Source organism: Halyomorpha halys, unplaced genomic scaffold, assembly GCF_000696795.3.
Source record: "Halyomorpha halys isolate HHAL.00 unplaced genomic scaffold, Hhal_1.1 Scaffold25.1, whole genome shotgun sequence".
NCBI classification, from domain to species: domain Eukaryota; kingdom Metazoa; phylum Arthropoda; class Insecta; order Hemiptera; family Pentatomidae; genus Halyomorpha; species Halyomorpha halys.
Genome location: NW_027107314.1, coordinates 954,357 through 968,933, shown reverse-complemented (window position 1 = coordinate 968,933; position 14,577 = coordinate 954,357). Strand labels below are relative to the sequence as shown.

Here is a 14,577-nt window from a genome sequence, read left to right as displayed (position 1 = left end):
GGAATGATTTAAACAAAGAGAATATTCCGAAAGTTTTGAGGCAGAATGATTATGTGAGGAAACAGAATATTTATATTGCTTGATACGGTCTTTTAAAAAAATTTTATAATTGTTCTCCTCAATTCTTTAAAGACAATTGTTTTACCAGTTCTTTTCTAAAATCTCATCACGATATCATTATCAATAGAGCAGTCCAATACAACATGACAGTCATCATGGACCGTCCAGACTACAATGACAAAACAGCTTTTCTGTTATCTAACAGATCTGCATATGCACCAAAAATTATAAGTATCGGAATGAGGATGTAGGAGATGATTGGAAATAATGTTGCAAATAGAAGTACGGGATAACTCTTTCTTGTTATTAGAATGGTGAATAAGGGGGTCATTGTGAACATATTCTAGATCGGTTATTAAGTTCTGGGATGATTCCTTTCACCTCCGTGATATTTTATTATCCCTCACTATCCCTGACCACTATATTCTTGTTTCTTTTGATGTAGAGAGTTTATTCACCAACATTCCAATAGAAAAAGCCCTCCTTATCGTCGAAGCTAACTTCGAGTAAAAACTAAGCTAAATCCCTTCACCTCTGTTGTAAATCTGGTTACCTTACCTTCCAAGATCAGTTCTTTAACCAAATTTCAGGGCGGGCCATGGGAAATTCTCTAGCTCCTGATCTTTCCAACATTTTGCTAAATGATTTGCTTGATTCTGTTATCCCACTCTTTCCAGTTGACATTATTCGATTAAAAAATATGTATATGACCTCCTCCTATCTATCATATATGATCATATATGATCTGTCTTTAATTCTTACCATCCACGCCTTAATTTTACTGCAGAAATTTAAAATAATAACTCTTTTCCGTTCCTTGACCTCCTCATCATAAGAAACCCAGACGACAACATATCCACTGACTGGTACATCAAACAAACCTACTCAAGCAGACTTCTAAATTACCACTCCCGGCATCCTTACCATCTAAGAATTGACGTAGCCAAAAACCTTATTCACCGTGGACTTTCCCTTTCTGATTCCCATCTCAATATCATTAATGAACTTATATACAACTACAAAAATCGTCTCACCCCTTCACTTAATGCTTCACAATCCCTTTCAATCTTCTTATACAGGTCATTCCAATACATCCCCTCTCTTTCCGATATCCAAATTTAATCCTAATTCTTAAGTTCTGCTATACCTAACCTTCGTATTACTTTTAGAACTCACAACACACTATCTAATATTTATTCAAAACTAAAAGATCCTATCTCTCTCCTACACCGATCACACCTTTATACCGCATCCCTTGCTCCACCCCTAATTGTAATTCTGCTTACATCGGCGAAACAAAAAACCTCTTACATAAATATTCTGTTTCCACACATAATCATTCTGCTTCAAAACCTTCGGAATATTCTCTTTGATTAAATCATTCCTTCGGTTTTGACAAAATGTCTATACTAGCTACAGTTCGTAACCATGACAAAAGGCTCATCTCTGAAAGCTTCTTTATCCAATTAGAACCTTCTTCCGTCAATTTAAAAACCGACAAGCACAACTTATCATTAACATGTTCGCAAATAGTTAATGTATTAAAAAAGTAATTTTTATTTTTATTATTATCATTATATATATTTTTTATTTATTTTATTTTCCCGCCCTCTTTGTAACGTATTATTTCACTTTTTAAAATTTTCTAACACATTTATTGTCACCCTCTTATACGTTTCCGTTTACGTTTATACGTTTCCGCTTTTTAACTGTTGTTAAATACTTATGACACTTAGTCATCTTCCGGGCCTTCGTCATCCTTGTAACATATGTATACTTTTAACATTTTCTTAAACAATTTGTCACCCTCTCACACGCTTTTCTCTTCTGAATATTTTAAATATTTTCTACTTTTTATTTGTTACCCACCTGTAACGTTTTCTCTAAAAAAAGAAAGAAAAAAAAAAACAACGTCAACTCCGTAACGTATTTTTTAATTCTGAGTCTGGCCGTTCGCGGCGCAGAACCCACTTGGCGGTAAGATTTCATGTAGTATTCTCTTTTTTTCCCTATCTTTATTTTACGTTTCCCCTCCCCCTCCTTTTCTATTATTTTCTTAATTTTCCTTACTCACGTTATTAGTGATGTTCACCATATATTATTATTGTTATGTTTTCTAGTTTTATTTTTTTTTAAATTAAAATTATGAAAAAATGTGGGACAGAAAACGTATATGTATTTAATAAAATATGTAAGTAAAATAAGAAATAAAACAAAATATGCCGAAAATCTATGTAGTAAATATATGCACAAAATGAAAGTTAATCAAAATTCTAACTAGGATAAATTGTGGAAAAAATGTATGTATAAAACATTTAATATGTAAGAAAATTAATAGAATCAAAAGAATAGAAAATATAGTCATGTAAGCCAAAAAGAGTAGTTAAGTAGGCCTAAAGGAGGACTGTATCACGCAACAAAAACATTTTGCACTCCTCGTGATGCTTCAAAACTTTCAGAACACTCCTTATCTTTGAACTTTTTATTTGATTTTAAAAAATCTTCAAAACTTACCACAGTCCACAACCATGACAAAAGACTTATATCGGAAAGCTTTCATATCCAACTAGAACCTACTTCGGTCATTTTAAAAACCGTCTAACTAAACCTATCCCTAACAATTTACTTTTATTTTAACTTTTTTTTCGTCTTAATCTTTTATTTTCGAGTAATCATTTATTATAAACTTTATAGCATAGTATATAAAGTTATATTAGCCGAAAGGAGTAATTGGTAAATATGATAATAATTAGATGTTCGTGATACATTACTTAATAACGTGGATAGGGAAGAAAGAATGAGAAAAAAAGAAGAAAATGGAGTAGGGCTGAAAAAATAAATAGAAAAAAAAATAAAACCTGAAGAACATACCGACAGGATAATGTTAATAATGTTCATATAGGCATCATATAGCCAGAGATGGATAGACTAAACACATTCGATAAAATCATTTTCATGATCTTCAGCTCGAGTTGTTTTAAAACATTCTTTCTATCTAGTTGAACAATTTGAGCTATCATAGCTAAAAATAGGCTAAGCTGTTCTCTCAGTCGTCACATATGTATGTACCTAACTGTTTTATGTGGATAATTAGGGAAAATCATCAAGGAGGTCTGTAAAAATATAATTTTCATAATATTTAGTCATAACAATACCGCACTAAGTTACCTAACGAAGTTAATAACATTTCATTCAGTAGGTAATGCCCAAGCACCAATAAAAAAGAACCTATGTTTACAGGTGAAATGGTAACATATTTAAGCTAGCCCTAACCCAGCACTGTCCAGGGATAATTAATGTATATTTTGAACACTACTGGGTTGATGCAAAAGAGCAGGATCTGTCTAATACCCTTATTCTTTGAATACTATTCATATTTCGCAGTGTTTTGGGGGTAAGGCATGGGAAAGGACAAAACATATGATAAGTATTACATGGCCATCATGGCTCTATGGAGGCAAACCTTAGAACCTGAAAGAAGGAGTATAATGGAGGGGGGGTTAGCTTGCAGAAATAATGAAGCCAAAAAAGGTGGGTCTTATGTGCCTTTCATGGGGAGAGGCAGAGAACTACTAGCCAATCACGTTTCAGTTTAGATTACAATAGCAGACATTCCTATCAACCTCAACGTAATCCTTCCTTGCATGGGTTTGTCTTTTTGACATTACTTCTGCTTTGAAGGAGAGTAGGGTTATGCCACCACTTCCCTATGCTTTAGAATGAGGTTTGATCCGGGCATAATGCGTAATAAATATCGCCTGCATTTCTACGTTGATTCTCCCGCTTCTAAACATAAGTTTTCAATCCCTCTTGTTCTTTTGGTGCCCGCAGTTAATCGAATTTAGGTATGGTATATTTGATCCAGTGCTGAGGGTGAAGCGGAAGAATACGCTATGCTACCGCAGTCCAGTAGCTCTATAAAACAGAGATTTTTCTGTCAGCTACCCTTTTAGTACTATTAAGAACTTTTAAAAAAATTAGTGCTTTTAAGCATTTATCAAACATTTAATGTGGGGATCCAGGTTAGTTTTTGGTCAATTAGCTTTCCAAAAAAATTGTATAAAAGGTGACGTTTGCAATTGCTTGGTTATCTAATATTAAATTTGTATACATAAATTATTGACCGTAAGTTTAGGTTCAGGGTCAGAACTGCGGTCAAGAAGAAACAAAAAACAGTTCTCAACTATTTATTTATTACCTACGCTTGAACTCGCAATGTTGGTTTTCACTAGGGCTGATGTGATGAGTGGAAAAGTGATAAATGGACTCAAATGAAGAAATAAACCCAGTCCCTTGTTAATATTTCCATTCACCACATTAGCACTGACGAAGAGCATTGTGGGTCGAAACGTTTACAATAAATAAATAGTTGAGATCTATTTTTCTTGTTTTTTTTTATGACTAAAACCCAAGCCCAAATATGAAGCCCTGGCCATCATATTGTAAAATTTGAAATTAAAACTTGTCTTTTCTAGTACATACTATTACTTTTGTTTTATCACAATTTACCTCAATACTGAATCATTTCAAAATGTAACTGAACACGTACAGTTTAATTATTCCTTTATGGACAGTTCAATTTGTAAAATTAAAACAGGTATAAAAATATGTAGCAGTTGAGTCCACTAAGTTTACATTAGGAAGACAATGGGCAATTAATTCCTTCAAAAGGGACGACATATTCTTTCATGGAACACTCCAAGTGGCAGATAAGGACGCAGGCAGAAGGTTGAGACTTAAGAAGAGAACTCATCTTGTGCAGCAGCAGTCATGCAGTACTCTTACCTCTTCTTGGTCCTGGCCGTGGCTGCCGTCAACTCTGAAGTAGTGGACATCAACAGTCGTATTGATAATTTTCTAGCTCAGTCCAATGAATTTTTTCGAAAACATAAATTCACCTCTATTCGTGTTCCTCAAGGTTCTTTTGGTCCCCATGTGAGTATTTATTTCAATGAATATGAGAAATTCAGATGATTTTCACTTTGTATTTAAATTAACTCTAACTTAATTTTATATTTAGGCTTATATTTATTTACAATTACTACCAATGCAATGTCTCTTACATCAAATTATCAATTTTTGAATGTTTAATTACTCTGATTCGTTGCAAAAATTAAGGTGATAAACTATTTGGGTAGGTACGTAATTTATTACACAAGGAAAGATTTTGTTCGATACGAATCTGCAACATACAGGGCAAGAAAAAATGAGAAATTGTTAAAATAAATTAAATAATATTCGTTTCATTAATTCTAGATAAAAGGTAGACGCATTAAAATAGATAAAAAAGATAGTCCGAGTGCAGTCGAAAATAATTCAAATCTGCGTATGAAGTGAAACTGTTGGCTATTTTTTTCTGGTAATCTCTTCCTTAATTATTACTATTATAATTCTATAATCAAGAATTACATATCTGAAATGTTACACTTAGAATTGATATTAAACAAAAGCTTTACGAGCAACACTTTTTTCGTCTTCCTCGTGCAACAATCTCTAGAGTTTGTTATAATCAGTTAATATCGGCATCAAAGCAGTACTATAACGAATAATTGGGCATCTTCTAGATGGATAGTGAAGTAATTCCACACCTTGCTATGAAACCATGAGTGGAGGAGTGTTGTTACTCATAGGACTGTTTAATAAGAAGTAATAACTATTTTATTATTTTTCAGTTATCATTTTCTGACTCTGATGTGCTTGGACTCGACTCTTTTAAGAGAACTGGACCTTGCACCCTAGAGGTTATTGGTAAAAATGCGACATTTGATTTACATTACGGTTTTGGTTTTTACCAACAATCCTTCAACTTCATGAGTTTCAACGACCAAGCGATATCAGCCAGCTTCAGGGTTCGAGATAATTCTCTTCATCTGCGTTATACTGTCCATAATGGCCAACGCTGCTACGTCACCGTACACGATCTATCCTTCGAGAGGTTGGCCAAAGTAGATTTTTCTTCTTCTAGGTCTGAATATGATGGAATTAATGTTAAAGACAGCTTTGAGAAGGAGGTTATTCCATTCCTGAACAGCAAAATAGACAAGGCTGCCATAGAAAAGACAATTGAAAAACAATCCTGTCCACAACAACAACTAGAACTTTCTCAACACATGCCAATGATTCATATGACTATTCTAAAACAGATAGGAGTCCCTGCTCAGTAGTGAAGTTATCATGTACCGCATTGTATGAATAAAACACTGCAAATTACACTATGGTTTATAATTTATCATATCATATATATGTATTACCTTGTTAAATAATATACACACCCTTTTCATATTTATATACCTGAAATTTTTCTTTAAGAAACTGACCAAGTTATGATTAATGCTATTATTTCATCGTTGGGTGTTCTTTGAAATCTTGAATTTTGAAATCTGTCCAATTTCATTGTTAAAAATTAATTTATGGTATATCACGCATTTATTGTTACTGAAACTACATAAAAACACTGAATGACTATAGATCCTACTGGCACTGGTACTGGTATTGGTAATGGTGGGGGGAACAAGTTCGGCAAGTGGTCCTATTGGTCCTTTTTGCCATCCCCAAGACAAACCAGTGGAATTACTCTTTATATATCATATTCCTCTGTATCGAACCTTTCCGTCTTTCTAATGAAATTCAAAAGGGACTCCCAATCTATAGAGGAAGCCTCATTTCCTTTAATTCTATCAGGGCCTAAAAGCCTGTATCTTAGTGACACATAACTACCGCAATCTGCTATGTAATGTAAGGCAGTCTCTGGAGCCTGTCCGCATAAGCAGCAGGTTTCATCATGATCTACTCCACATATCTTAAGATGTCTTTTAAGTCTGCAGTGACCTGTCTGGACTCCTATTAATAATCAGAGTTCGTTTCTGTTAATGCCTAGCAGCCACTTAGTTGTAGAAGTAGGGGGTTTAGTTATTAAAATCTTGGCCTGTCTCAGCCCTATACAGTCCCTCCACTCCTTACCGGCTTTCTTCCATGTCCAATCAAGAACTACTTTTGATGGTTTTTAGAGATGCCTAGGAATGGTTCTTGTCCTATAGGAGGGTGCTCAGCCCCGTTTCTAGCAAGCTGATCAGCTTTTTCATTACCTCTGAATTCCTTGTGACCTGGGACCCAAAAAAGCTGAAGCTTCTTTAAGCACGCTAGTGATTCTAAGCCTTATTTACACTCTCTTATCAAATTAGAGGTGACTCTAGGTGACTCCAAGACTTGAAGGGCAGACAAACTATCTGAAAAGATGGTGATACAAGTCCTTTCATAGCTAGAGATTTCGGGGCATAAAGCTGCTGACAAGATGGCAAACACTTCTGCTTGAAAGACAGTCGAGTGCTTGCCAAGTGGGAAGCTTAGTTCTATGCCTAATTCTTCAATGTAAACCCTTGTTCCCATTAGTCCTGTCGAATCCATTCTCGATCTCTCAGTGAAGCAGGGCAGATAATCTCCTGGGGTTTCCACTAAACCCTGTACTCAATCCTCTAACTTTGGGTGTAAGTAACTAATCTTAGTATCTAAAGCAGGTGTTTTATCTAGAAATAGTGAGCAGTATTGTAGTATTGGTAACTCGCTTTCCACCGCTTTAGCTAGTGTCACATGACTAGTAGCTTCTCCTGTCTCTGCCCACTGTCTATTTTCTCTCATTCTTAGATAGGCTAATACCGGTACCCCCTTAATCAATAAGTGGAGTGGTACTAGCCAATGCCATAGTAGGTGCTGTGCAAAATGCCCCAATTATGCCAATACACATCATCCTTTGGATCTTACTGGTCATTCCCACATGGGAAGCACTAGATCCTAGACAGGAACTGTAGATCCTAACAAGCAGCTTTGCATAACCATAATTGTGCACTACAAGACATTTTTGATTAATTCAATTGAAAAGTTTAATCCACATTTAATCAATTAATCTGCACTAGTGAACGAGGAGTGAGTAAAGTTAAGCTCAAGCAGAACCAATCATGAAATAAGGGAAAAAGTTAAGCAGACATGGCAGACTGATCCAAGAAAAAAAAATGAAGGAATGCAAGTAAGATAAATCTAAATACAGATTATACTCCAGTCAAGTTTAAATCCAGCATTTAGTCAACATAAAAATGATAATTTCAGAAAAATCATAAATTGTATAATCCAAAAAAGAATCTATTCGAATTTAGAAATAACTAGAAATTAATTTAGCTAAATTTTATTTTTTCATTTTGTGTTTTGTTAAAATACAATCTAAAGTTGATTCTGTGCCTTTATTCAAATCCATCTTTAGAGTCCACTAATTCACATATCAAATTCCAGTACATTCCATTTAATATCCTTAACATAACCGGCCCTAAATCACTTTATTTGGTCTTGGGTTATATTTAGTTCCCCCTAAATTACCCTGATCATTAAACAGGAGGTGAATCGATAGAATGAATGGCATGTTATACTGGTATTTTTTTGTCTGGTGTTTGTCCTGTCCTTAAGTACACATAATAAATATTGCTGTTCTGCAAGAAAGAGATTCAGAACAAAATGATTCTCTACACATTGAGCTCAGCTAACTTGTCAGCTTGTTTATTGCCATGTAGACCATTATGGCCTACTATCCACTCCCTTCATCTTTTCTCCATAATAACAACCATGCTTTTACACTTTTCTTCAGGTGATTCTGCTATCCCAGACACCGATAAATTCTGTATAAGGGCTTGGGAATCGCTGAAGATTACAGAGTCATCAATTCTGTCAATCATGGCTTCCATTGCAAGCTAAATAGCCTCCATTTTTCCATCTTAATTATCACATTCAGCTCCAACAGTTGAAAGTAGCTTAAGTAAACACTTGCTCTGTCTTCCTAGCTAATACACGATGCAGACTCATCTGTATAAATATATAGCTTATACATATTATAATATACAGCTCTATGAAGTAAAGCTCAAGAGTAGTTTTTAGTGCTGTAGCTCTAAGCTCAGGCTCAGGAAATCCTTTCTTGATCTAGCCACATGTGTGTAAGTTGTCTGTAGTTTTGTGTTTTGGTAAGTATAAGATATTTCATTCTGCCTTTCTTCGGTTAGTAGGCCAACAAATGATCCTCTCGTCACATAAGCTTTTAAATGGATAAAGTGTAGATTTCTCTCTCCTATTCTAAAGTGGTTCGGGAACTGGTTGGAGTTTCATAGTTGTGATGAGAGTCGATTCGTTAACCGTTCGGAGGAGGTTATTTAAAGTTCAGCTGCATACTTCAGATTAGGGCCTATGTATGATATTTAGGCTGCAGTATGTTCTGAGGTGCAACCCTTTTAGTCCCTGTTAGCCTTTTTATCACCTTCAATTTTAATTGCCCTTTCTGAGTTATGATGTGAATTTATTTTGACAAAATTAGCTTAGAGTTCACTGTAATCCCAAGATGTTTTAAAACTGTTGACATTTATTGCTGTAGGAAGTATAGATAATTGAAGTAGCACAAATAGGAGGAGTATTTAAGCCTTAAAACCAGAATAAATTATGAACTTTGTTAAAAACTACATTAAATCCATCACTATTCTTCAAGCTTGATAACTGGTTCATCAAACTAATCAAATGACATTTCTAAACTCTTACCACTAAAATAAATAGAGTGCCAAAGCATAGTAGTCAACACTGGAAATAAATATAGTTTTGTTGGAAATCAACTTTTTAGTTCTAAAAAAACAGGAGTTTATCATTACAACATGTCAATCATGTAAAATTAATCCTGAATTTGATTGAAAGATTGCAATAACCTTCAGATATGCCTAATTACAAAAAAAAAAGAAAAGGGAAATGATCTGTGGATTACAAAAAGATAATATGTCATTTTGTTGGAAAATACTATAACTAAAATATTATGAAATAATAAAATTGCATAAGCATAATTATACTTCATATTATTTTGATAATATTTTAGAGGAATAGGAGTTCACTTTTTAAGATTACCTCATATCATACTGATTTTAATCCTAATGAAAAAATGTGGGTCTAAATGAAAGGTTATATCACTGAACATAATGTAGATTTTAATTTTAATTCTGTAGAGTCATTGATTTGGAAAAAAAATACAAATTAGTGAGTAAGAATGGAAAAAGATCTACAATCACACAATAATATGTGAAGATGAGTATAGAAAAACTAATATGAATTATTGATCAAGAATTTGATAATGCTGTAGTTTTCTTAAGGTCATTAGACTTAAAACCATCGGGAAGAGAGTATTCATTGTCTGATTTAGACACAGGTGAGAACAATTATATATTTTATCTTCCAGGTTAAGAGTTAATTGAGGATTATTTGGAATATTTCAATTTCAATTTATAATTTTACATCTGCCTTCAGAGTGAATACATCCAGCAAATTAGATATTCAAAAAATTTAAATAATAGCATGACAGATAATGGTACCCATTGCTACGCCCTCCTGGCTTTAATTCATTTCATTAGTTGGATAAGGAGACCCCTCATATAGCTCCTCTCTAGTCTTCTGTGGATCTAGTTCAGAATGTTGTAGAATCTTGTTCTTGTTTATACGGGTGGCAGTTAAAATATGTTTAGATGAAATATGTTTAGATGTGGCTTTGTACATTAGACAGGTGTAAGTCTGTGATTAGTGTTCTGTTACTGACATAAGATAAAAATTTTGAGTTTTTGAATGAAATATTTGTTGCTTGTTCATGAGAGTTTTTTGGCTGATCCATAGATTTGTAAAGCATATGTTCAAATATAAGTAAGAAGGATATCATAACTTCTAAATAAATTAACAATCATTATCTTATTCATCTTGTTATCATTCTAACTGATCCATCCATAACTTTAATCATTGTTTGGATGGAAGTCAATAAAATATGGTTGATCCCTCAAACATTTTCAAGTATTGAGAATTATATTATACAATGCAAATTTATGAAAGCCTGTCGAGAATCAATCAATAAATAAAATTTTATTTTAAAAATATAATAAATAAAGTAAGGTATATTAGTGTAACATTATATGAGAATCACAAACGATAAAGCTTCAAATGATGTACATAATAACAACAAACAGATATATCAACAACAAACAGATATATCAACAACAAACAGATATATATCAATATCAATACACTTCAACATTTAACATGTAATTATATATTCTAATATAAACATATATCTCCATAATATTAAGATGTTTTCTTAATTTTTAACATTTAAAGCTTCCATTTAATACAGATTGGTTGATAACACTTTCATAACATCTAAACAATGAAACATTTATTTAAAGACAGAAATGAGAGAAATATGACAAAAAAAGTTGAATTTTTTCAATTCACTATATACATTCAAATAGTAATTTTCCCCATTTTATTTTAATGCTGAACAAGAAAAATAACTTAAGTTGAATATACACAAAATTGACACAATTATAGAAGTAATATATATTTTTTTTTATTGTTTTGTCTTTTTTTTCCAGTATCCTCTATACCTAGCTTACGACTAACAGTTATAACTAAATTGTCTCACTAAGCTAGCAGTTGATTTACACTGTATATATTCCTTATCACAAAAAGAGTCAGTTAAATCAAATCTAAACATCAGTCATTTAAATTAAAGCAGATAATAGAAATCTCCTGTTGAGAACTATGTCTTACTTACTTTATAGCAAAAATTATTTGTTTGTAAACTCAGATGAAAACAATGCATTCAAGAAAAAAAATATCATTAAAAAAAAAATTAGAATACAGCAATGATTTTGTTGATTTAGGGGTTCACCAAAACTACATATTTCTTTAATATGGCGAATCTTGTTTTTCAAAATCTAAGAAACAATGAACAAAATATTATGAATTAATGGATTGATTACTATAGTTAAATTAATCATAATGTTAGATTGAATGAAATTATAACCGTTTTCTACTTAGCTGCATTTAATTTTCATTTCCTTTGAATAGAATTAGACAGATTGAAAATTATATATGCCATCATGGAGATTTATGAAATGTTCATTTGAAAAACTAAATTTAAAAAAATATATGAGATCATAATTACACGTTTTTTTAGCTCATGAAAAATGAACAGACACTTAACATCACCAGAAATTAAAAACTTCAAAAACTGAAATAAGAAGAAAATAATCTTATGAAGTTCTTGAGAGATGGTTCGGAATCGTAAATGAAACAGATATCTTCAAACCAATGTGAAAGAAAAAGGTTAAAAGAACTTCAACAGGATAAAATGAAATGACATATTACACAGAGATGATTACATTAAATTGACCAATTATACATCCTACAGTTTATAATCAAATAATTTTCACTAACTAAAGCAGTATACATAGATTACAAAGAACAAAAATAAAAGAAATCACAAAATGAAACATGAACAGTCTCTTTAATAGTGGTGTGTAAAAATATATGATTATTGTCAGTCATAAATCAAGGAAATTAAATTTTCTAAGAATCAGTCATACACTTTATCAAGTAAATTGCGTTAAAAGTAATTTCAAATACAATAAATTATTCTTAGGGACTTTAATTGAGAATTCAGTCACATCTCCAAATAATGTTTTCTATCAGAATACAATTGTATAAAACAAATTATTTATTTTTTTAACAATATAAAGACCATGATGTAAAAAATAACTAATATTATTCATAGGATGTTTAAAAGTTAAGTGCATTTTTTCAAAGTTATATTGTTTTCAAAAAAATAATTATTTTTCTATAAGCTCTCTCATAGAGTTTAAACTAATGATATATATTCATTATTAAATATGTTTACAATTGCAAATATAGTTCCTTTTTTATTCTTTTTAACTCTTCTCATTATCACGTTAATAAAAAGTTATCAAGATATAGAGGTTTCTTATGAAAATTGAGCACACAAAATCCAAAACACATTGGTTTTTTAGATAAAGCCCTAGGGTCGACAGAAGGGCCTTTAAATAGAAAGTGATATATTAAAACTTTAATCACATTAAGAACATTCAATACATATAAATGTACCATATAGCAAATTGATCGATTCTGAACACAGTTAACATACATACACATATATATATTTATGTTTTCATATACCAATAAAAATAAAGTAGCTCTCTGTGTTTGATAAATGAGCTTACTCATCAGGAATGACATTGTAAAGAAAGAGATATAGATCATCCAGAACACTTCGATCAAATTCATGGCCATTATTTGGATATTTTTTGAACTGAGTCTTAACCCCAGCTGTCTCAAAAATCTTTACTGTGTCTTCTGCAAGTTTAGGCTTCACTAAGCAGTCCAGACCTCCGTGAGCCTGGAAGAGGGGTGGAAGATGTCCACTGGGTTTCTTTAGTTTCTGAAAAGAATTTTATACTCAGTGCATAAATTAATTACAAACAAGAACTTGTTTCTACATTTAAGGAAAATAATAATGATATATTCTTGAAACTTATTAATATGCGTCAAATATATTTATTCAAAAATTATTTTTTTAAAAATAAATAAACTTTACACATGAAAGAGAAAATACTAATTTATGATTCTGAATAGAAGATTCTTGTCTGGTATATTCTTAACTCGTTTGCAACATAAGAGCATATATATGTGCGTATTTTGCCTGGTAACAATCACTAGAGCACATATTGAGCGAGAATATGATAAGATGTGATCACAAATAGTTTCAGAGTAAAATAACACAGAAAAATTAATGACTATGTTTCCGACAGCAGTGAAGGGATAATTAACCTAGGAAATACAGAATTTTTGTTGTAATTTATTCTGATAGTAGTGGTAGTCATCAAAAAAAGAGGGGTTTTTAAGTGGGAGGAAAAAATAGAAAACAGCTTTAGAAAGTAAAAAGAGGTGAAGGAACTATACTACGATTTAAAAATATTTCCACAATAAAGTAGAAAGACAAAAAAGATGCTAACATTTTATTAACAATGCATAACCTAGAGTTTGCTGTAACGGGAACACAAAACTAAAGAAAATGTAAAGCCAAAAGCTAATAAGACTATAATAGATAATAGAACAAGACTATAATAAAAACATGGGTGGAGTTGATGGAGGTGATCAACTTCTCAGTAAATTTCACATTATGAGGTGATAAGAAAGTGTATAAAAAGGATGTTTTTTTACTGTCTCAACATGATTCATTTGTTTAGTTATGCTATTTGTTGAATAGTTATGTTGTTTTCATAACAATTTATGAGGACAAAGTATTTCACGTTTTCAAGTAAAAATTAGTGGGAGAAATCCATTTAAAAAAAGACTTTTATTTGAATTTACCTTATTTGAATTAATTCATAGATATTAATTACAGAATGGATACTAACTTCATATATTGACGATGTCTGAGGAAGCCAAGAAGAAATGACTCCTACACCTGCCAAACCTTCTAAATAGGAATATCCAATGTAATAACTCATGGCACCTCCTCTTGAGAACCCAGCTACAAGAAATTAACAGCTGATATATTATAAATATAAAAATAAAAAGGAAATATAGTCAATTATATGCAATGAGTTGATGTGTGTTTGTACGTGTGAATGTTTATATTGTAATAATTTTAAAAATATTAAAAAT

The 14,577-nt window shown here is 31.9% G+C and overlaps 2 protein-coding genes across 3 annotated transcripts in view; one reads left to right on the top strand and one right to left on the bottom strand.

The window, feature by feature from the left end:
* Window positions 1-4,830: 4,830 nt before the first annotated feature.
* Window positions 4,831-6,247, top strand: LOC106682783 (uncharacterized). The gene is made up of 2 exons (XM_014423837.1): window positions 4,831-4,995; window positions 5,733-6,247. Exons 1-2 carry the CDS (start codon window positions 4,831-4,833, stop codon window positions 6,222-6,224), a joined length of 657 nt encoding a protein of 218 aa, XP_014279323.1. The 3' UTR covers window positions 6,225-6,247.
* Window positions 6,248-13,045: 6,798 nt separating this feature from the next.
* The window catches only part of LOC106683108 (lysophospholipase-like protein 1), a 12,813-nt gene continuing 11,281 nt past the window's right edge, over window positions 13,046-14,577 (bottom strand). For both annotated transcript variants that reach the window (XM_014424367.2, XM_014424357.2), the window contains 2 exons: window positions 14,328-14,443; window positions 13,046-13,348 (listed from right to left, as the gene is read on the bottom strand). In XM_014424367.2, the coding sequence (XP_014279853.1) occupies window positions 13,127-13,348; window positions 14,328-14,443 (338 nt within the window). In that variant the 3' untranslated portion in view covers window positions 13,046-13,126. The remainder of the gene's footprint in view (window positions 13,349-14,327; window positions 14,444-14,577) is intronic.